The sequence below is a fragment of the Oryctolagus cuniculus genome, chromosome 5 (assembly GCF_051225735.1).
Source record: "Oryctolagus cuniculus isolate XC-2025 breed Fujian yellow rabbit chromosome 5, ASM5122573v1, whole genome shotgun sequence".
In the NCBI taxonomy this organism is placed as follows: Eukaryota; Metazoa; Chordata; class Mammalia; order Lagomorpha; family Leporidae; genus Oryctolagus; species Oryctolagus cuniculus.
The window spans coordinates 60,906,930-60,929,229 of NC_142871.1; the positions used below are offsets into that span (position 1 = coordinate 60,906,930).

Below are 22,300 nucleotides of genomic sequence, written 5' to 3' on the forward strand. Positions count from 1 at the left end.
GAATTGCCCCCAGGTCTCATGTGGCATGCAAGAGCTCCCAGGACCATGAGCTGGGTGGTGTCAAGGGAACTTTTTCCAGTTGGGTACAGATATTTTAATGGGCTGCTATGGTGCTAGCATCAAGAAGCTGAGGGGAACCTCCCTAAATCACACAGCGTGAGTGAATGCAGCTCTGGGATTTAAGCCAAAACTGCACAGCTGCAGGATGCAGGGGGTCTGCCCTCTGACCTCTAAGTTGCCTGTCTCTGGTCGCTTCTGTTAGCAGTGGAAGAGAGATCAGCTGTGCCCTCTGCACAGCCAGTTGAGACTGGTGCTTTGGGAGCCAAGTAGTTGCTCAGACCCCAGGCAGCTCCCCAGGCCAGAGCTGAAGTCAGTGGGGGCCTGTGGATCTCTCCCTCAGTTAAAGCTGCCGGTGGCAGGGCAGGCAGCACCATCTTCCTACCTTGACTTGGGAAGATGGCGACCCTCAACTGACAGCCAGCTGCGTAGATGCAGGGTGCGGCTGGCAGACAAAGGCAGTGTGTCTGTCCTCTTTCCTTGCTGTCCCGCCTGGGCTCTGTTCTGTCACTTCTCCACTGAAAGTTTCCGTCTGCCGTCCCTCTTTGTTTTTCTGATCTTTCTGTAGCTGAGGTCAGTGTGGCTTCTCAGTATTCAGGCGTCTTGGGTCTTCTTTGGTCCCCATTTAATCATTGGGATTTCATAATAAGACCTCTTTTATGCAGATACCTTGATATTTGCATTCACAAGGACCTGAGAAATACATCCACATTATAATGGAACATTTAAATGACACATTTACATATCTGTTGCCATTTGGGGTGGGGAGGGTGCAGGAAGATAAAAGGACCCATGGGGTGGAGTGCCCTTTGGTAAATAAGACTTGGGCTTCAGAGAGCAGTCTTTGGCCAGCTCTCTCTGGCCTGTGTGTGAATTGCAGAGCGCAGACCCCTCGGTTGTCATCCATGTGACTGTAACCGCGAACCCTCCCCTCCTTGTCTTTCAGGTTACAAGTGGCTATCTTGTGGTGGGGTTTGTCTACGTGACGGAATTCGTTGGCAGAAAATCTCGGACGTGGACATCCATGAACATGAACAGCTTTTTTGTGTTTGGCCTGATAGTGGTGGCTTTTACAGGCTACTTTGTCAAGACCTGGTGGCTTTATCAAGTTATCCTCTCTTCAGTGACTTTTCCCTTTATCCTGTACTGCTGGGTGCTCCCAGAGTCGCCTTTCTGGCTCATCTCCGAGGGGAGATACAAAGAAGCGCAGCAGCTCATTGACGTGATGGCCCACTGGAACGGCACCAGCCGCTGTGACCTGTGTGAAGTTCTCTCACTGGATCTGAGTGCGCCCGTTGGTAGTAAATCCGCTGCCACTAAGAAGCCCAACATATTAGATCTGTTCTATAGCTGGAAAGTTACATCAGGAACACTGACTATTTGGCTTGTTTGGTTTACAGTGAGTTTTGGATTCTATTCTTTGTCCATGAAGCCTATTCATTCAGGAGACAGTGTGTACATCAACCTCTTCCTTGTGGGTAAGTAGTTGCAATCTAGTTAAATGTGACAATGAAGTGAAATTTCTATATGTTTTTATACTTAGTTTTGGTGCTGAGATGCATTGTCTTTCTAATATTAACTACTATTAACCATATTATTATGATAACTTTTAGCTTTACCAAATATATATATATATTTAAAGATTTATTTTATTTATTTGAAAGAGTTACAGAGAGAGGTAGAGACAGAGAGAGAGGTCTTCCATCCGCTGCTTCACTCCCCAGATGGCTGCAATGGCCAGAGCTGCACCGATCCGAAGGCAGGAGCCAGGAGCCAGGAGCTTCCTCTAGGTCTCCCACGTGGTTGCAGGGGCCCAAGGACTTGGGCCATCTTCCATTGCTTTCCCAGGCCATAGTAGAGCTGGATTGGAGGAGGAGCAGCCGGGACTAGAAAACGGCACCCATATGGGATGCTGGCGATTCAGGCCAGGGCTTTAACCCACTATGCCATAACGCCAGCCCCAGCTTTACCAAATATATTTTAACTCATGTATATATCTTATTTTTGAAAAAAAAAAATGCATACAGTCAAAATAATTTAGTCTCTCCCCACCTTCCTGTCTCTGGGGCTCTGCTCCTTGCTTCCACCCATCTTCACCCTGGAATTGTGCCCTCAGGTAACTTCTGTACTGTTTGGCTTGTACCCTTTCACTTTTTTTTCTATGCATTTCCATATCCTTGTGCATATAAATGTCTCGCACTTTAACACAAATGAAATCATTCACTACCTATGATTCCTTTGTAAGTTGCTTTCCTTTTAAAATTTAATATGTTTTGGGAATCTGGCATCTTCCTGTCTTCAAATGTCCTTGATTTAGAAATTTGATTAATAAAGTCAACTGCAACATATACTTTTATGCTTCTCTCATTGTAGCAGCAGGCTGAAATGGCTTTGGCTGGCTTGAGATGTGACTCCTTTGCGTAATCCAAGTTTGAATTGAACTCGAGAGAAATACTAGAAATATGCCTTTATCTACCCAGTGCTAACTCCTGGTTATTTCTGGATAGACTGCCTGTATTTAAAGTAGGAAAATCTTACTTTATAATGTTTATCCGTAGACCCCATCTGTGCTCATTCTAAAGCCCCAGTGGCCATCTAGGTTTGTTTATTATACTGCAGTAGGAATTGTAAGTCGTTTAAGAAAACGTCTTCACTCCTTTTTTGGGCAAGCTGATAAATAAGTTTGTTCATCCTGCACGTCATTTTGAGGAACAGTGTGGTGTGTCCAGAACAGAGCCACAAGTGGCAGGGGCATCAGTGGGGTACAGGAAGCACGGAGTAGGGAGCGAGGGAAAGCTGGGGCTTCAGATCTTTGTGATGTGATTTCTTAGTTTTGGTGCATTTTCAAGAAACTGGGCAATCCCATAACTATGAAAATGTTTCCAGAGACAAATACACATGGTTGGATGGGATGCGCAATTCTGTCCGTGTCATGTGATTCCCTCCCCAATAGTGTCCTTGCTGACAGGTGCTTCTCCTCAGCGCTCCTCTTGTGGGAATTTTTGAACAACCTTTCAACTCTTCAGGCGGTTGGGACTGGTAGGAATTTCAGCCTGGTTTTGTATCATTTGTAGCCCAGTAGCTTCAAGATACACGAAGGGGCTATGGGATGAGGGTGGTGGGATGGGGTTCAGGTGACAAGGAAGCTGACATGTGACTAAATGAGGAAAGTGATGACACATTGTCCTAATGCCGAGGGAGCTGAGCCTCCTTGCTTGCAGCATTGAAAGCCTAGCCATGGTCAAGCTAAGACACTGATTTTTTTTTTTTTTAAAGATTTATGTTATTTATTTGAAAGAGTTACAGAGAGAGGTACAGCAAGAGAGAGAGAGGTCTTCTATCCACTGGTTCACTCCCCAAATGACTGCAACTGCCAGAGACAAGATGATCCAAAGCCAGGAGGCAGGAGCTAAGAGCTTCTTCTAGGTCTCCCACGCAGGTGCAGGGGCCCAAAGACTTGGCGCAACTTCTGCTGCTTTCCCAGGCAATATCAGAAAACTGGATTAGAAGTGGAGCAGCCAGGACTCGAACTGGCACTCATATGGGATGCTGGTGCTACAGGCCAGGGCTTTAACCATCTGTGCCACAGTGCTAGCCCCTGGGTATCTTTTCAGTGCCCTGGAACACCAACTCAGGAAACAGCAGCGTCGCACACTTTGTTTATTTTTGAAAAGTTTATTCATTTATTTACTTGAAAGGCAGAATGACATAGAGGGAGAGAGACAGAGATCTTCTGTCCACTGTTTCACTCTCCAGAGGCCTACAGCAGCCAGGGCTGGGCCAAGCCAGAGCCAAGAGCCAGGAGAACTCCATGCAGGTCTCCCATGTGGATGGCAGGAACCCAAGCACTTTGACTATGATCCACTGCCTCTCAGGTGCATTGGGAGAAGCTGGATCAGCAGCGGAGGCGAAGTTGATCCCAGGCTCCGTGATATGGGATATGAGTATTCCAAGTGGCAGCCTCACCTGCCATACCACGACGCCCGCCCAGCGTAGCACACTTGACATTTCTCTTCAACTGTGTCCAATCCCTGCCCCACCTTATAGGATGGTGGTTGTGGCTCAGCACCCAGTCATGTATGGGGAGAAGCCCTGAGCCAGCCCTGGAGAGCGGGGATCGGGATCGGGAGGCTGCTGCAAGGGGCTCTGGCTTCCTGAAGACCTCACTCCAGTGCCAGAGTGGTTGTTTGCTCATTCGCTCAAATCATGTAGTGGAGGGTGTGAGATGGGGATAACAGCCCAGGCCTACTCACAGGCGGCTCTGTTGGCAGTCATTGCCTTGTTTGGTACAGAAAAGCACTCGACGAACTCTTGAAAAAGCAAGAGAAGGAAGTGATCCTTAGAAACTTTCTCCCACCACAAGTCCAGGCTGACGGTGGGCCTGTCGCTCCAGAGCTGTTCAGTTTTCAGTCAAGAAGGGTGAGGGGCTTTCCTCCCACGGGGCTCCCAACGCCAGCGTTTGCCTGTTCCGGAGCCAGCCCTTTTTCCTGAGCACCTGCGACTGAGGTTCCTTTCTGATGTCCTAACGGTGTGCACTCGAAAGATGCACAGCTCCCCCTGCTGTTAGCCAGAGGCTGCGTGAGACAGAGACCCAGCCCTGCACCTCTGGAGGCTGCTTCAGGCCACAGCTGACGGGACAAAGGCACCTGACTCCTACAAGGCAGGTGTGGCCATGTCCTTGCGGCTGGGCAAATGCCAGAGGGCAGAGAGTTCCCAAAAGGGAATCGAGCAAGGCACAGGCTGGGGGACAGTGAGTGCCCCCTGCCCCTCACGGCTGGTGCTGCCTAGTTTGCAGGAGAGCCTTGTGATTTGCCTGGCTCACAGTGATAAGGCTTCTTGTCTTGTCTTCTGGATCTCAGGTTCAGTCCCGGGTTCTCTAGGAGAAAGACTTTTAATTCAATAGATTCATCAATTTATGGACTCAGTTCTTTTTTTTTTTTTTTTCTCACTGTGGTGAGACAGGAGGAGGTCCAAGACAAAGGCCCAGTTCTGCAGGGGATTTGCGTTATAATATAAAATGTATTCCTTCTAGAGATCCAAGATGGCTGAATAGGGCGTAGCCACACTAACTTAAGCTGCTCTGGGATGTGAAAACTACAAAAGAAGACTACAGTTCCAGGGATCTGATGGAAGTTTTCAGTGAAGAAGTGGGGGGAAAAAAAAAAAGCAATGAAGACTCCATGAGACAGGGGGAGAGAAAACAGCAATACCACTGCAGTCAGCCATGTGGCACTGCCAGCTGCCTGCCGTATGACCTCATCAAGACAGGAGGAAATCGCCGGGTGCCCTGCCACTCGCAGCGCTAGCTGAGAATTCCACAGTCACCTGCTGACTCTGCTTCAGCCTGGAGAGCTGACTGGGGCCTGAGCAACTGCCAGGCTTGGAGCGGGGAAGCTGTGTTGCTTTCCTCCTCTCCCCAACCCGCACAGAGCACCACGCCTGGCAGCGAAAAGTCACACAGCACACCTCTGTTCTGCTCCTACCAACATCTTAGAGTCAACCCAACATACGGGGCAAAGGACGGATCCCCTGCATGTGACAACTGGGAGTTTTGGGGCATTAGTCCCAGAGCTATGCTGATGCGGTCTATGTGAGCCCGGGGGATTTACCTTAGCTTCTTGGGGCTAACACCAAAAGCAGTCCATAAAAAAAAATCCACTCCTGTTGCAGTTGATTTCTCAACTGGATTCATTTCTGAGAGGAGGAGTGTGGTGGGAGCAAGAGGTGCAGAGTCACCACACAGACCCCAGGAGTTGGGTGAAAGCGGACTTGAGGCAAGTAGCCCACAGACTCATTTATTTCAGTTGGTACAACATCTTATATAGCCAAGACCAGCCAATCTGGTCAAGGGGCAGTCTATGCCCCAACCAATCACAGCCTGTTGCCAGGCAGTTTCCAAAGCCATCCAATCACAGCCTGTTGCCAGGCAGGCTCCATTGCCAGGTGGGATTCAAAGCTATCCAATCACAGCCTGTTGCCAGGCAGGCTCCATTGCCAGGTGGGTTTCAAATCCATTCAATCACAGCCTGTTGCCAGGCAGGCTCCATTGCCAGGTGGGTTTCAAAGCCATTCCTGAGTAACTGACGCTTGCTTGCCAGCGGCCACTTTGGCATGGCTTTCTCATTCCACCACACACTCCCACCCTGGGAGATCTGGTAATGACCCCACTATACCCTGCAACACCAGAACTGTAGCAATTCATTCTGGATTTCTCGGTGTCACTGGGATCCACCTAGTGGACATAGGGAAGAACCTACCTGCATTCCACTTCTCTGGACTCATATCTTCCACAGTAAAATCTCTATATCTTGTAGTCCCCCTGTAGGACTGGAAGGGTTTCATTTCACATGCTGTAGTCCCAGGACTAGGGCTGTTGGTATTATAAACCACAGTACCAACTGAACTCTCCTAGCAGGACCTGAGGAAGGGTCCATCTGTATCACATAGTCCTATAGCCATAGAAATTGGTGCCACAAACCCCAGCAACACTCAGGCTTCCAGTAGAACAAGGGGGCAGTCATGTTTGTCTCCCTCAGCACCTCAAGAACAAGACCCTGGCTATCACATTCACCATGGAGACTGATACTGAACTCACTGTGGGCCCAAGATACACATCCAAGGAAGCACTTATTCATCTCAAAGCCATACTTGTATTCCTGCAAACTGCAGCAGACTAGACCACTGTGTCACTTACAGACACAACTGACATAGATTAAGACAAGAGAAATCACTCAGAGACTACACTCCTGGGCTCACTCCGAACTAAAGCCAAAGCAATAAACCAAGTGATACTCTGCATTCCAGCTAAACCATAGATTCTTTTCCGATAAAACCTACTCCAATAAGAAGAAGGGATGAGTATACCAGACAGGCAGACATCAATGTAGAGACAGAGGAGACATGAAGAAGCAAGGTAGCATGACACTACCAAAAAAAAAAATCCCCTCCAGAATTAGATCCTGAACGAAGGAAATTTATGAAATGACAGATACAGAATTCAGAATAATGACTGTAAGGAAACTCAACAAGATTCAAGAGAATACACACAGAAAAGAAATGAGGAAATCAACGAGTGACATGAATGAAAATATTACTAAGGACAGCAATTCATTAAGAACTAAACAGAAATTTTGGAGATGAAATCTTCAATCAGTGAAATAAAAATACAATTGAGAGCTTTAACAGCAGAATAGACCAAATAGAAGAAAGAATTTCTGACCTTGAGGACAAGAAGTAACCAAAATCAAACAAAAGTAAAGAGAAGGAATTAAAAAGAATGAAGAAAGTCTGAACAGAATATGGGATACCATTAAACAAATATTTGTATTATAGATATTATTGAAGAAGAAAAGGCAAAAGGGATTGAAAATCTACTAAATGAAATAATATTTGAAAAATTTTCAGGTCTTGAGACATAGACATCCAGATATAAGCAGAGAACCCCAAGCAGACTCAACCAAAAAATGTCTTCCCCAAGCATATTGTCATCAAATTGTCAAAAGTTAAAGACTAAGAAAGAATCCTAAAGACAGAGAAAAACAACAAGGTACATATGAAGGAAAACCAATTAGATTAAAGAGAATTCACCACCACCAGACCAGCCTTACAAGAAATTCTGAAGGGTGTCCTGCATTAGAAGTAACATGAAACACGTGTCACCACCAAATTCACCGACAGAGCAGGTAGAATCATTATCCAATCAACAAAATGACAGGTCTTAGTTGTTACCTGTTTGTACTAACCTTGAATGTAAGTGGATTAAACTCACCAACCAAAAGACTTAGGTGGGCTGAATGGATTAAAAAAAAAAAACATGACCCCACTATATACTGCCTACAAGAAACTCACAAATATACACAGAGACTTAAAGGGAAGGGTTGGAAAATGATATACCAGGCCAATGGAAACCACAAATGAGCAGGCATAGCTATCCTGATAGCAGATAAAACAGGGTTCAAATCAAAAACTATACAAAGAGATAAAGATATGTTTTTATAAAAAGTTCTATTCAGCAAGAAGACATAACAATCATAAATATGTATGTGCCTAATGCAAGACCACCCAGATGTGTACAAAAAATACTATTAGACCTAAAGAGAAAAATAGATCCCAAAACAATATTGTGGGTGACTTCAGTGCCCCACTCTCATCAATGGGCAGGTCATCCAGAAAATCATAGAGTAACAACTGCTGGCAAAATTGTGGACAAAGGGGGACACTTAGACATAGTTGGTGGGAATATAAATTAGTGCAGCCACTGTGGAAATTTTTTTTTTCTTAAAGATTTATTTATGTATATGAGAGGCAGAGTTGCAGACAGAGGGAATCAGAGAGAGAGAGAGAGAGAGAGAGATCTTCCATCTGCTGGTTCACTCCTCAAATGGCCACAACGACTGGAGCTGGGCCACTCCAAAGCCAGATCCAGGAACTTCCTCCAGGTCTCTCACATGGGCGCAGGGGCCCAAGCAGTTGAACCATCTTCCACTGTTTCCTGGGCACATTAACAGGGAGCTGGATTGGAAGTGGAGTAGCTGGGACTCGAACCAGCACCCATAAAAGATGCTGGTGCCACAGATGGATGCTTAACCTACTGTGCCATAGTGCCTATTCTGTATTTCTTCTTTTGAGAACTGTCTATTAAATTCCTTTGCCAATTTCTCAACTGGATCGTTTTTGTTGTTGTTGTTGTTGTTGTTGTCGCACTTTTTTAAGTTGTTGATATATTCAGGATATTAATCCTTTGTCAGGTGGTTTGCAAGTATTTTTTCTCATTCTGTTGGATGTCTCTTCACTCTAGTTATTATTTCCTTTGCTGTGCAAAAGGTTCTGAGTTTGATATAGTTCCATTTGTTTAGTTTTGTTTTTGTTGCCTGTGCCTTGTGGATTTTGTCCTGGAAGCCCTCCACTACACCAATGCCTGGGAGTATTTTCCCTATGTTTTCTTCCAGCACCTCCAGAGTCTCAGGTCTTACATTTAAGTCTTTGGTCCATCTAGAGTTGACTCTTTAAAAAAGATTTATTTCATTTATTTGGAAGACAGAGATACAGACAGAGTTAGAGACAGAGAGGCCTTCCTTCTTAGTGCAGCCATTGTGGAAAACAGTGTAGAGATTTCTTTAAGATCTAGAAATAGACTTGCCATATGATCCAGCAATCCCACTACTGGGTGAATACCCAAAATACTTGAGATACCTGCACCACAATGTTCATAGCAGCGCTGTTCACAATAGCCAACATTTGGAATCAACTAAGGTGTTCATCATCAGGTAAATGGATAAAGAAAATGTGATACTTATGCAAAATGGAATATTATTCAGCTATAAAAAAAGAATGGAATTCTACCATTTGCAGCAAAATGGACACAATTGCAGGACATCATGTTGATTGAAATAAGCTGGACCCAGAAAGACAAATACTGCATGTTCTTCCTTATATGTGGGTGCTAAAATTTAAAAAACAAACATAAAAAAGAAGAAAGAACAAAGAAAGAAATGTTTGTGTGTATCCATATTGTTACAAAAAATAATCTTCTAAAATTTTGTTTCACACCTTGTGAAACCAATGGTTAAGAATGTTATACTACTGTAGATTTAATGATCCATGATTACTATAAAACTCTATTTGACCCAAAATGGTCATTTTTCCATTCAATTATTGTTTGTAGCCATTGTGTATATTCCCACTAAACTAGGGTCTTTTTGCTTTTTCTTGTTAAACTTCTTATTTTATGAGTATTAGCCTTTTTACTGTAATGTAAATTTGTAATGTTATCTCAGAAAGTAATGTAAATTTAAAATGTGTTATATCAGAAAGTAAAAAACAAGAAAAAAGAGAAGGAAGGAGGGTGGGAGGGAGAGAGGAGGCAGGAGGGGGTGAGAGAAGAAGGGGATTTTTTTTAGAACTGCATCTACAAAGCATATTGAATCTGCTAAAAACTAATTTAAAATTAAAATTTAAAAACTTCCTTTTAGATTTCAAATCTATTAGGTGTTGTTATTGGTTTGTGTACTTAGCCAATAACAAACTTGCTGCTTTAGCTTTGTCAAATAATAAAATCGGAGTGGTGTTGTGTCATAGCGTGTTAAGCTAGGAGTCCGGCTGCTCCACTTCTGACTGAGCTTCCTGCTAATGCTCCTGGGAAAGCAGTGGATGATGGCCCAAATGCTTGGGCCCCTGCCACCCACATGGGAGGCCCAGCTGGAGTTCCAGGCTCATGACTGCAGCCTGGCCAAGCCCTGGCTGTTGTAGCTATTTGGGGAGTCAAACAGTAGATGGAAGATCTCTCACTCTCTCCCACTGTCTCTTCCTCTCTCTGTCACTCTGCCTTTCAAATAAAAAAAGATATTCATCTTTAAAAAAATAAAATCAGATCAAAAGTTTGTTGTGCGTCCAGAAGAACAGTTCTTGAATGGGAGACCTTAAGCTAAGTGATGAAAAGCTCGCCTGAGAGCATTTGCAAGCCTGTTTATAAAGCAGAATGGAGGACGGATTTTGCCATTTTCTGGATTGGTTGTGATATTATTCACATTCTTTTCAGGACACATAGACCTGTTGAAGCTGGTTTGTGTGTAGCCCAGTGGCTAAGTGTCACAGAATCGTGCTGACCAGGTCACGGAGCTTCTGTTGTGTGTTTAATTTAGGATTGGAGGTACATCAGGGAAAACAGGCTGACTTAAGCTTTCCTTTTGTGGTTATGGGCTGTTGGCCTTAGGATCTGTCTAAATCATGACCTCCACTTTTATTTTTCTTGAGCAGTTCTTAAGTTTGAAGCTATTGATTGGAAAGCATTCCCCTAGTTCTGACAAGCAGAGAAACTAAAATGAGAAATAATCAATGTTGTCTATTAATTTGCTCATTTATTCACTCAACAGGCTGTCCTCCAGGCACCATGCTGTGACCTGGGCAGCTTGCAGCCTAGTGTGAGATAAGGCCCCTAGAATGGAGGCAAGTGCTAGGTGGATAACGTGAGCATTACTGCATTTCACAGGACATGCTCGTCCTCTCACTGAGTTTACATGACAGGGCTCGCTGCCTTTGAGACAGCCCTCCGAGGGTTCTCAAAGGCCCTGGAAGCAGGGAGAAGGTTGCTCCTGCCCTGAGGAGTAGAAGGTGGGTCCCTTGTGCAGTCAAGTGCCCAGCCTTAGAGATGACCCATTCATTCAATGACAGCCGTGCTGGAAATTCCTGGCTACATCTTCACAAGTGTCCTGATCAACAAGGTTGGGAGGAGAATTGGTCAGGCCTTCTGCCTCTTCTGCATTGCTCTGTTCTGCACCATCATCATCGCCATACCCCAGGTGAGTTGGGTTGTATTTCTTGTTGAGAACAATGAGTTATACTCTGACAGGTTTTTGGAAGGATTGTTAGCACATGATACTAAATCTGAGTGTCAGTTCAGACACATGGACAGTATATAATACTTAAAAGCATATTTTCTGAGAATTCCAATATGGCAGAATAGAGAAGGAGCTTACTGCTCTAGTCTAGGGGAAGACAGTTAAAAAAAAATGGAGGGAGTGCAATCTCAGGGAAGAGTTGGGGAGAAAGCGGCAAAGGAAACTCCACACAAATTACAGGGATGCTGTGGACCTATGTGGAGGGTGCGGACAACTCAGGATTCCAGCAGCCAAGACCTTTAGCACCAGCTGTGGAGAGTGAGGTGAGACTAGACTGAAGCAACCCAAGCCATGGGCAGTAAAGCTGTGGGAAGAGCCTGGTGTAGGTCTGGCTTGGAGCCCTGTGGGGGACAGTATACCTGCCAACCTAGAGGACAAAGAAAAGGGGGTATGTTTCTCTCTCCCAGACCACCTGGCGATGGTGTCCTGTAACTAGCTGAGAGAGGATGAGTGCCATTTTGGACATATGTAACAGTTGCACCAGCTCATGTCCATGATCCCAGCAACCAGCTGAGAGGAGACACCTGAGTATGGTTGGGAAAATTGACAGGGGACTGGGTGCTCGTAACTGTGGGAGTCTTGTGTGTTGGAACTGTGGAAACGCTGTGGCTGCATGTGAGGGTGCAGGATTTGGCTGGGTCTTTGGGCAGTCACTGTGAACAGCTCCACATGTTTGGGGCTCCCTGATTCCCTGGTGAGTTTCATCGCTGCAGGATCTGTATTCACACCAAGGACTGCATGGATCCTTTGTGTGGTTCTTGTGGCAGCACAGATGAATATTGTACTCACTGTATCTAGCAACCAGGCACTGGTGTCCTTGGAGGAGAGAAGGCAAGCATGAGATTATACCACAGAGCAGATTAAACCTCCCCTCTGGGGCCAGAAGGTTAATCCTCTGCCCATGGCGCTGGCATCCTTATGGGCACTGATTCTTGTTCTGGCTGCTCCTCTTCTGATCTGCTATGGCCTGGGAAAGCAGTAGAATATGGCCCAAGTGTTTGGGCCCCTGCACTGACATGGGAGACCTGGAAGAAGCTCCTGGGTCCTTTGTCTCTCCCTCTCACTGTCTGTAACTCTACTTCTCAAATAAATAAATAAAATCTTAAAAATAAACTCCCCTCTGATTAAAGAAAAAGAGATTTACCATGCCTAACTTGGGTGTCACCTTGGACACTTTCCTCACCCTGGAGCACTGAATAGAGCTTTCTGGCCACACCCAGCACACACTTCTGGGTATTCAGAAAGAACAGGCATTCCACTAAACCTCAGAGGCATAGTCCAGGAGATAAAAATCATCACAGGGGAAAAAAATATCTCCACAAATGCCTAAAAATAAGCACAACAATTCAAGAAACAAAAATAAGGAAGAAAACATGATGGCCTAAAGGAACACAACAACAATGCAATACTCGATAGTAAAGATAAAGTGATTGAAGAAAATGCCAGAAATGGAGAAGTTATTAAAAGCAAATCCATGAATTAAATTCATATATGAAAGAAACTTTTTCCCATGAAATTCAGATTTTAAAGAGAAATCAAAATATCAGAGATGATAATGCAATAGATTAAATAAAGATTGTGGTGGAAAGACTTAACAACAGACTCAGTGAGGCCAAAGAAAGAATATCTGAATTAGAAGATAAATCTCTGGAAATTTTACAGTCAAACCAAAAAAAAAAAAAAATGAAGAAGAGGAAGAAGAAGAAAACTAAAAAACAGTGTTGAAGATTTATGGGATACTATCAAATGACCCAACATATGGAGTCTTAGGAGTTCCTAAAAGTACAGAAATAGAGAATGGATTAGAATGCCTTTAGTGAAATAACTACAGAAAATTTCCCTAATTTGGAGAAAGAAAGGGACATCCAAGTACAGGAAGCACATAGAACTCCTGATAGACATGACCAGAAAAGATCTTCACCACATCACATTGTAATCAAACTCTCCACAGGAAAACATAAAGAAGAGATTCTAAAATGTGCATGAGAGAAACACCAGATTACTTTCAGAGGATCTCCAATTAGACTCACAGCTGACTTCCCATCAGAAACCCTCCATACTAGGAGAGATTGGCTAGATATATTCCAAGTCTTAAGAGAAAAGCATCTGTCAATCCAGAATATAGTACCTTGCTAAGCTCTCATTTATGAATAAAATTGAAATGAAGACCTTCCATAACAAACAAATTGAAAGAATTCATCACTATTTGTCCAGCCTTACAGAAGATGCTTAAGGATTGCTACACACAGAAACACAGAAAGATGGAACCTTAGAAGCTGAACCTATCGCTTTTGTTTAGTATCAGAGCTACCCTCAAAATAGTTTGGAATCACTTTGCTGGCAAACAGATACTTAGTAAGCAGAATATAAGATGTTACTTCCTACTCTTTAGAACCTAAAAACTATTTCCTCACTATGAAAGAAGGTGTAGGCAGAAAATCTTCCAGTAAGAGTACAAAGGAAATCCAAAGTAAACAATAGGACTATTTATGGAAAAGTAACAGGTCCAATTTGAAACTTAACAATAGTCACCTTGAATGTAAATGGCCTCAACTTGCCAGTTAAAAGATACAGACTGGCTGAATGAAAAAACAAACAAACAAACAAACAAAAAAAAAACCCTCAAACCCATCTTTTGTTGCCTCCAAGAAACACATCTCACCAAGAAGATACACCCAAAAGTAAAAGGATGGAAATAGATATTCCATGGTAACAGAAACCAAAAAAGAGCTGGTGTAGCCATCCTAATATCAGATAAAATAAACTTTAACAAAAAACTGTTGAAAGAGACAAAGAAGGGCACTACGCAATGATTAAGGTATCAATTCAACACAAAGATGTAACTATAACAAGTGTATATGCACCTAATTACAGGTCACCTGGCTATTTAAAAGCTATGTTTATGAATCTAAAGGCAGACATAGACTCCCACACAATAGTAATGGGGGACTTCAGTACCCCCACTTTGAGCAATGGACAGATCAACCAGAAAGAAACTCAGCAAGGAAACAGCAAAGTTAATTGACACTGTAGACCAAATGGACCTAATGGATATCTACAGAACTTTTTATCCTACAGTTGCAGAGTACACATTTTTCTCACCAGTACATGGAACTTTTTATAGGATTGACCACATTCTAGACCATAAAGCAAGTCTCAGCAAATTCAAAAAAATTGAAATCATACCATGCATCTTCTCTGACCACAATGGAATGAAGCTGGAAATCAACAACTCAAGAATCTCCAGAACATATACAAACACATGGAGACTGAACAAAATACTCTTGAATGAACAGTGGGTTATAGAAGAAATCAAAAGAGAAATAAAAATATTTCTGGAAATGAATGAAGACAATACAACCTATCAAAACTTATGGGATACAGCAAAAGCAGTGTTAAGAGGAAAGTTTATAGCAATTAATGCCTACATCAAGAAATTCGAAAGGCACCAAATAAATGGGCTATCAATGCATCTCAAGGACCTAAACAAACGACAGAAAACCAAACCCAAAATTAGTAGAAGAAACAAAATAATTAAAATTAGAGAAGAAATTAACAAAATTGAAATAAAAAAATTACAAAAGATCAGCAAAATGAAGAGCGGTTTTTTTTTTTTTTTCAAAAAATAAACACAATTCACACATCGTTGTCCCAACTAAACAAAAAAAGGTGGGGGAGAAGACCCAAATCAATAATATTAGAGATGATAAAGGAAATGTAACAACAAATACCACAGAAATAAAAACAATCATCAGGAACTACTACAAAGAGCTGTATGCCAGCAAATTGGGAAACCTAGAAGAAATGGATAGGTTCCTGGACACATACAACTTACCTAAATTGAGCTATGAGGACACAGAAAGCCTAAACAAACCAATAACCAAAACAGAAATTAAATCATTAATAAAGACCCTCCTAACAAAAAAAAGCCTGGGATAGGATGGCTTCACTGCTGAACTCTACCAGGCATTTAAAGAACTAACTGCAATTCTTCTCAAGCTGTTCAAAATAATTGAAAGGGAGGGAATCCTCCCAAACTCCTTCTATGAAGCCTGTATCATCTTGATTCTTAAACCTGAAAAAGATGCAACAGAGAAAGAGAACTACAGACCAATGTCTCCTATGAACATAGATTCAAAAGTCCTGAACCATATACTAGCTTATTGAATCCAACAACACATCAGAAAGATCATTTACCTGGACCAAGTGGGATTTATCCCTGGTATGCAGGAATGGTTCAACATTCACAAATCAATCATTGTGATGTATCACATTAACTAACTGTAAACAAAAATCATATAGTTATCTTAATAAATGCAGTGAAAGCATTTGATAAAATACAACATCTTTTCATGTTGAAAACCTTAAGCAAATTGGGTATAGATGGAACATTCTTCAACACAATCAAGGCAATTTATGACAGACCCATGGCCAGCGTCCTTTTGAATGGAGAAACAGAAGTATTCTCACTGAGATCTGGAACCAGATAAGGATGCCAGCTCTCACCATTGCTATTCAAAATAGTCCTAGAAGTTTTAGCCAGAGCCATTAGGCAAGAAAAATAAATCAAAGGGATAGAAATTGGGAAGGAGGAAGTCAAACTATCCTTATTTGCAGAAGAAATGATTCTATATATAAGGGATACAAAAGACTGCAGTAGAAGACTATTAGAACTCATAGAAGAGTTTGGCAAAGTGGTAGGATATAAAATCAACACACAAAAACCAATAGCTTTTGTATACACAGAAAATGCCATGGCTGAGAAAGAATTCCTGAGATCAATCCCATTCATAATAGCTAGAAGAAAATCAAATACCTTGGAATAAATTTAATGAAGGACATCAAAGATATCTTTGATGAGAATTACAAAATGTTAAAGAAATAAAAGATGACACAGAAAAATGGAAAAATCTTCCATATTCATGGTTTGGAAGAATCAATATCATCAAAATGTGCATGCTACCATAAGCAATCTACAGATTCAATGTGATACCAAGCAAAATACCAAGCACATTCTTCTCAGATATAGAAAAATGATGCTGAAATTCATATAGAAACACAGGCAGGGGCCAGCGCCATGGCATAGCAGATAAAACTGCCATCTGCAGTGCTGCCATCCCTTATGGATATGGGTTCAAGTCTCAGCTGCTCCACTTCTGATCCAGATCTCTGCTATGGTCTGGGAAGGTGGTAGAAGATGGCCTAGGACTTTGGGCCCCTGCACCTGCGAGTGAGACCTGGAAGAAGCTCCTGCCTCCTGGCTTTGGATCAGTGCAGCTCTGGCCATTGTGGTCATCTGGGGAGTGAATCAACAGATGGAAGACCTCTTTCTCTATCTCTGTGCCTCTGCCTCCCTGTAACTCTGCCTTTCAAATAAATAAATTTATTAAAAACAAAAGAAACACAGGAGACCCCAAATAGCTAAAGCAATCTTATGCAGCAAAATGAAGCCAGAGTCATCACAATACCAGATTTCAAGACATCCTACAGGGCAGTTATAACCAAAGCAGCCTTAGGCTGGCAAAACAACAGCAACAACAACAAACAAAAAAACACTGATGGATAGACTGATGAAACAGAATAGAAACACCAAAAATCAACCCATGCATCTGCAACCAACTTCATCTTTGACAAAGGAGTTAAAAATCAATCCCATGAGCAAGGACAGGATCTTCAACAAATAGTGCTAGGAGAACTGGATTTCCACATGCAGAAGTATGAAGCGAGACCCCCATCTTACACTTTACACAAAACGTACTCAAAATGGATCAAAGACCTAAATCTATGACCCAATACTCTCAAATTCTTAGAGATCATTGGAGAAACCCTGCAAGACATTGACATTGGCAAAGACTTCTTAGAAAAGAGTCCAGAGGCACAGGTAATTGAAACCAAAATTGACAAATGTGATTACATCATTTTGAGAAGCTTCTGCACCAGAAAAGAAACACTCAGCAAAGTGCAACAACCAACAGAATGGGAGAAACTATTTGCAAACTTTCAACGGATACAGGATTAATAACCAGAATATATAAAGTGATCAAGAAACTCCACACAACAAAACAAACAACCCAGTTAAGATTGAGGAAAGGACTTCAACAGGCATTTTTCAAAATAGGAAATCTAAATGGCCAAACAGATACATGAAAAAATGCTCAGGATCACTAGCCATCAGGGAAATGCAAATCAAAACCACAATGAGGTTTTGCCTCACATTCATTAGAATGGCTTTCATACAGAAATCAACAAACAAAAAATGCTTGGATGTGGGGAAAAAGGTACCCTAATCCACTGTTGGTGGGAATGTAAACTGGTAAAGCCACTGTGGAAGACCGTATGGAGATACCTGAATAATCTGAATATAGACCTGCCATATGACCCAGCCATCCCACTCCTGGAAATTTACCCAAGGGAAATGAAATCAGCTTATGGAAGAGTTATCTGTACTCCCATATTTATTGCAGCTTAATTCACAATAGCTGAGATGTGGAATCAACCTAAATGTCTGTCAACTGAAGACTGGATAAAGAAATTATGGGACATGAACACCATGGGAACACTATACAGCCGTCAAAAAGAATTTTTTTTTTTAAATGGATGGAACTGGAAAACATCACACTTAGTCGAATAAGCCAGTCCCAAGAGGACAAATACCATACCCTCATCTGAGGTAACTAGTAGAGCACCTAAAAGGTAATCTACAGAAGTGATACTGACACTTTGAGATGAGATGACTTGGAACAGCCCTTGTCTCTACTGTTGAGGAACAGCTTTGTTTTTCATGCAATTTATTGAACTCTTTATTTAGTATAGAGTTAGTCTTATGTGTATAAAATTTATTGAAAATAGAACTTGGGAAAAATAAGAATGGGAATAAGAGAAGGAGGAAGAAGAAGGGTGGGGGTGTGGGAGGGAGGGCAGGTGGTGTGGGAAGAATCACCATGTTCCTGAAGTTGTATTCATGAAATACATGAAGTCTGTATACCTTAAATAAAAGGTTTCTGAGGGAAAATGTATTTTCTTTGAAATTTGATTCTTTCTCTGTTATATAAGTAATATATGTTCACTGTGTAAAGACTGAAGGGAAAAAATAAATATTTGTTTAAGAGCTCATAATTTTACTTTCCAGAGATGGCCTGTGTGTATTTTGTGAACCTCACGTTCTCTTTTTGAATCAGCATGTTATAATATTTATTCTTGGGGCAGGTGTTGTGGTGCAGTGAGTTAATCCTCCACTTGGGACCCTGCAATCCCATATCAGCATGCCTGTTCGATCCTGGCTAATGCACACCTCTGATCCAGCTTCTTCCTAATGTACTGTGGAGGCAGAAAATGGTGCCTGGATGAAGTTGCTGGCTCCTGGCTTCTGGCTGGCCCAGGGCTTGCTATTGCAGGCATTTGGGAACTGAACTGGTAGACAGAAGCTCTCTTTCCTTTTATCTCTGCTCTCTTTCACTCTGACTTTCAAATGAATAAGTAAATCATTTTGTAAAAAGTATCCCATATATAAGAAAAATATTTTTATCTTGGAGTCAAAAAGAGAGCTCCAATTCACCAATTCATTTCCCAAATGCCCACAACAGCCAGGGCTGAGCCAGTTCTGAGCCAAGATCCCAGAACTCACTTTGGGTCTCCCATGTGGGTGGCAGGGATCCAAGCAGTTAGGCCATCACCTGCTGCCTCCCAGGGTACACATTAGCAGAAAGCTGGAATTGAGTGTGGAGCTGGGAGTCAAACCAGGCACCCCGATTTTACACCCAAAAATGTAGTGTGAGGACAGCATCACAGCATCCAGTGATCCTTGTTCTACTGAACTTTCACTTACTGACTCAGTCAATTGAGATTTAGCCGGCATCTGTTATGGGCCAGGTGCTGGGGACACCTGTAATGTCATAATGACATTGTAATGTCATTCTGTAAATGTATTGAAGGAAAACAAAACAGGATGAAGGTGGGGAAGGGGTGTGTGTGTGTGTTGTGTGTGCATGCGAGGTGGAGGGTTTTGTCTGGCATGTCGAGGATGAGGTGCCCCTCAGAGGCAGTGGCCCGTGATGGCATGGAGACCTCCGAGGGCTCTGCAGAGCCAGACAGCCAAGGGGTCCCAACTGCTGCACTCCCGTCTTCCCGTGCGGAGACCGGGAGCTTCCAGCTGCTGCTGCCCTGAGTCCCCCGGGGAGCCTGCTCTTGGTGTGCAGTGTCTTGCTGGGAGCAGCAGTCTGTCACTCGCCTCCACTGTGGGCACGTTCACCCCAGGACAGCCCTCCAGGCCTCCAGGAGGTCGCGAAGGGCCCCAGGCTGGCAGGGGCATTGCCTCCTGAGCACAGGGCCCCAGGGTGGCCCTGCGTCCTGACAGCCGGCTGCCCCGGGTGTGGAGAGCGGAGGCTTTGGAAGGGGCCAGTCTACAACCAGGAAGCTGCGGGGGCGCCTCTGCCTGTTGGGGAGACAGACAGCTTCTGCACGCCTGGCTGGAGATCCAAATAAGCTCCAACAGAAAAGCGAAACTCTTCGTTGTTCTAAAGAACGCTGAAGGAATCAGACATTTTCAGCAACTGTTGTAACGATTTTTACATTTTCCTTTCAAAAATATTACTTGTGACGGTCTACTTTGCTAATTTTTTTTTCAGAGATACTACTTTGGGGTGATTGCAGCAACTATATTTGCAAGATTTTTCATAGGATCAACATTTGGCCTTGTTTACCTTTATACTGCTGAGCTGTATCCAACCGTTGTAAGGTGAGGGTGGCCTGTTTCTGTCTTCCACTTGTGTGTCATTTATTGCACCTGCCCTCGGGAGATGAGTGATCTCTTTCCCCAGGGAAATGCCATGCTGGAGCTGAGGCTCCGTCTGGACCCCATAAGCAAGGGCATTTGATAGATGACTTTGAAATCACACTCTTACATTAACACCGTTTTCAACCTCCAAGACCATCACCTGCCACAGATGGTCCTGTGCATCTTGTGACGCTGATGTCATTTGCATGAGTTAGCTCAGGTTGCCCCAGTGAGCTGCTGCAGACTGAGTGGCCATCGCCGCTGCTTCCCAGGGTGACCATTAGCAGGACGCTGGCATGGGGAGCAGAACCAGGACTTGAACCCAGGTGCTCCAACATGAAATGCGGGCATCTCAATCAGTGTCTTAACCTACAACCAACACCTGCCCCGGAAGGTCACCCTTTTATCGGTTACTTATCACTGGGTGTGACCCAGGAAAGCTGATGCTTCACTGGCCGAGAGAGGAACTTGTCCACGTGAGCAGCACTGTCTTCCCCTCCTAGCAGACCTTGTGTCTGTTTTCCTGAAATATCTTTGAAGGGAAGCGTGCTCCATGTTTTTGCTTGGCTTTAAACCACTGAAATGGAATAGTCCTCACATACACACATCCTGTGTGTTCTGTCCCAAACAAATGCCTGCAGTAGAAGACCCCACAGGCCCATCAGCCCCCAGGGCCTCCATCCACACACCTGCTGCAGGAGGCTGTGGGCCGGGAATGGCTGGGAATTCTCCATGTGCTCGTCCCCACCCTGCATGGTGGACATGCGGAGACCTCACCGGGGATTCCTGACCAATTCAAGCCAAATGACTTCTGAGCTTAGGCTGGGTGATCTGCCCTGGCACTGGGAGGGTGGGGCGGGACCCATGCCGGTGTGCTCTGTGGGTGCACCTTATCCTTGCTGCCGTCCTAACCGCCTCGTGTTTTCAGGTCACTGGCCATGGGCACCAGCAACATGGTGTGCCGCGTGGGGAGCATCTTGGCCCCGGTCGCCCTGTACCTCAGCAGCACCTGGATCTTCATGCCCCAGGTGCTGATCAGCTTACGGAACTGGCTTGCTGGCAGAGAGGCAGAGTGGCGGGTGGCCTCCCCTGTTTTTAACTGAGTAGAAGCCCCTGCTTTGTCACTTGATGCTGGGGTTTGTGGGAACAGGAGGTGTGGGGGCCTGAGGTTTTCAGCTTAGCAGAATCTGCAGGGCTCATGAAGGCCTGATGAGGCCCAGGCTGCCCTGCTGGGTCCCCAGGTGGCTCTGGGGTGGGAGCAGGCAGGCTCATCTCCCACAGGGGCTGCCCTGGGTCTGCTATAGCCTTGCAGGGAACATGGGAGCAGGGAGGGTGGAAGGGGTGTGGTCCTGTGCTGCCTGCCTCCTTTCAAGGTGCCTGCGGGAGCCCTCCACCTGCTGGCCTCCCCTCCTCCTGCAGACTCCCCTCCTGAGTTTCTCCCTCTGGGTCTCAGTGCCCCTCCTTCTCCTCTCTGAATGCTCTCTCAATGGATTCCTTCTCTGAATCCCAGCCTGAGCCTGCCGTGCTGCGGGGGCCTCTCCTGAGCACTGGCCTTTCTCACCAAGGGAGAAAAACAAGTGCTAGGTCACAGTGGATTCTGTCCGGTCGGGTTCCAGTTCTGGGGACAGAGTGAAGGGCCCACGGGCGTGGAGCTGGGTGGCTCAGCATCATTTTGCATCCCTTCCAGCTGAGCCTGGGGATTCTCTCCTTCCTGGGTGGAGTGTTCTCGATGACCCTGCCGGAAACCAACAGGAAGCCGCTGGCGACGACTTGGGAGGAGATGGCGCTTCTGGAGTCAGAACACCAAAGCACTTCCAGCAAAGCCGTCCCCACCGCCAATGAGCCGGGCGTGGAAAACACGGAAGTGGTTAAGCTCGAGGATTCTGGCCTGGGCGAATGAATGTGGGGCCAGCGCCTGCACCTGCACCCTGTTCATCAATGCCCAGGCGAGAGGAGAGTTACTCCCACCCCCACCTGCTGAGTAGGAGAATGTTTCGCACGTTTTGTAAGAAAGTTTTAACAATTGTTTTGTAAAAGTAGAAGAAATAAAACGAGACTTGGATGTTGTTTTAAA

General features: G+C 44.3%; 1 protein-coding gene across 13 annotated transcripts in view; it reads left to right on the plus strand.

The window, feature by feature from the left end:
* SLC22A16 (solute carrier family 22 member 16) overlaps positions 1–22,300 on the plus strand; it is a 41,062-nt gene extending 18,762 nt beyond the window's left edge. For 6 of the 13 annotated variants that reach the window (XM_002714913.6, XM_089333808.1, XM_089333813.1 and 3 more), the window contains exons 4-8: positions 1,004–1,535; positions 11,227–11,354; positions 20,078–20,187; positions 21,155–21,254; positions 21,914–22,300. In XM_002714913.6, the coding sequence (XP_002714959.3) occupies positions 1,004–1,535; positions 11,227–11,354; positions 20,078–20,187; positions 21,155–21,254; positions 21,914–22,126 (1,083 nt within the window). In that variant the 3' untranslated portion in view covers positions 22,127–22,300. Of the gene's footprint in view, positions 1–1,003; positions 1,536–1,721; positions 7,244–11,226; positions 11,355–20,077; positions 20,188–21,154; positions 21,255–21,913 lie in introns of those variants that run through there. The other 7 variants (XM_089333805.1, XR_016234557.1, XR_016234556.1 and 4 more) reach the window with 7 other exon arrangements.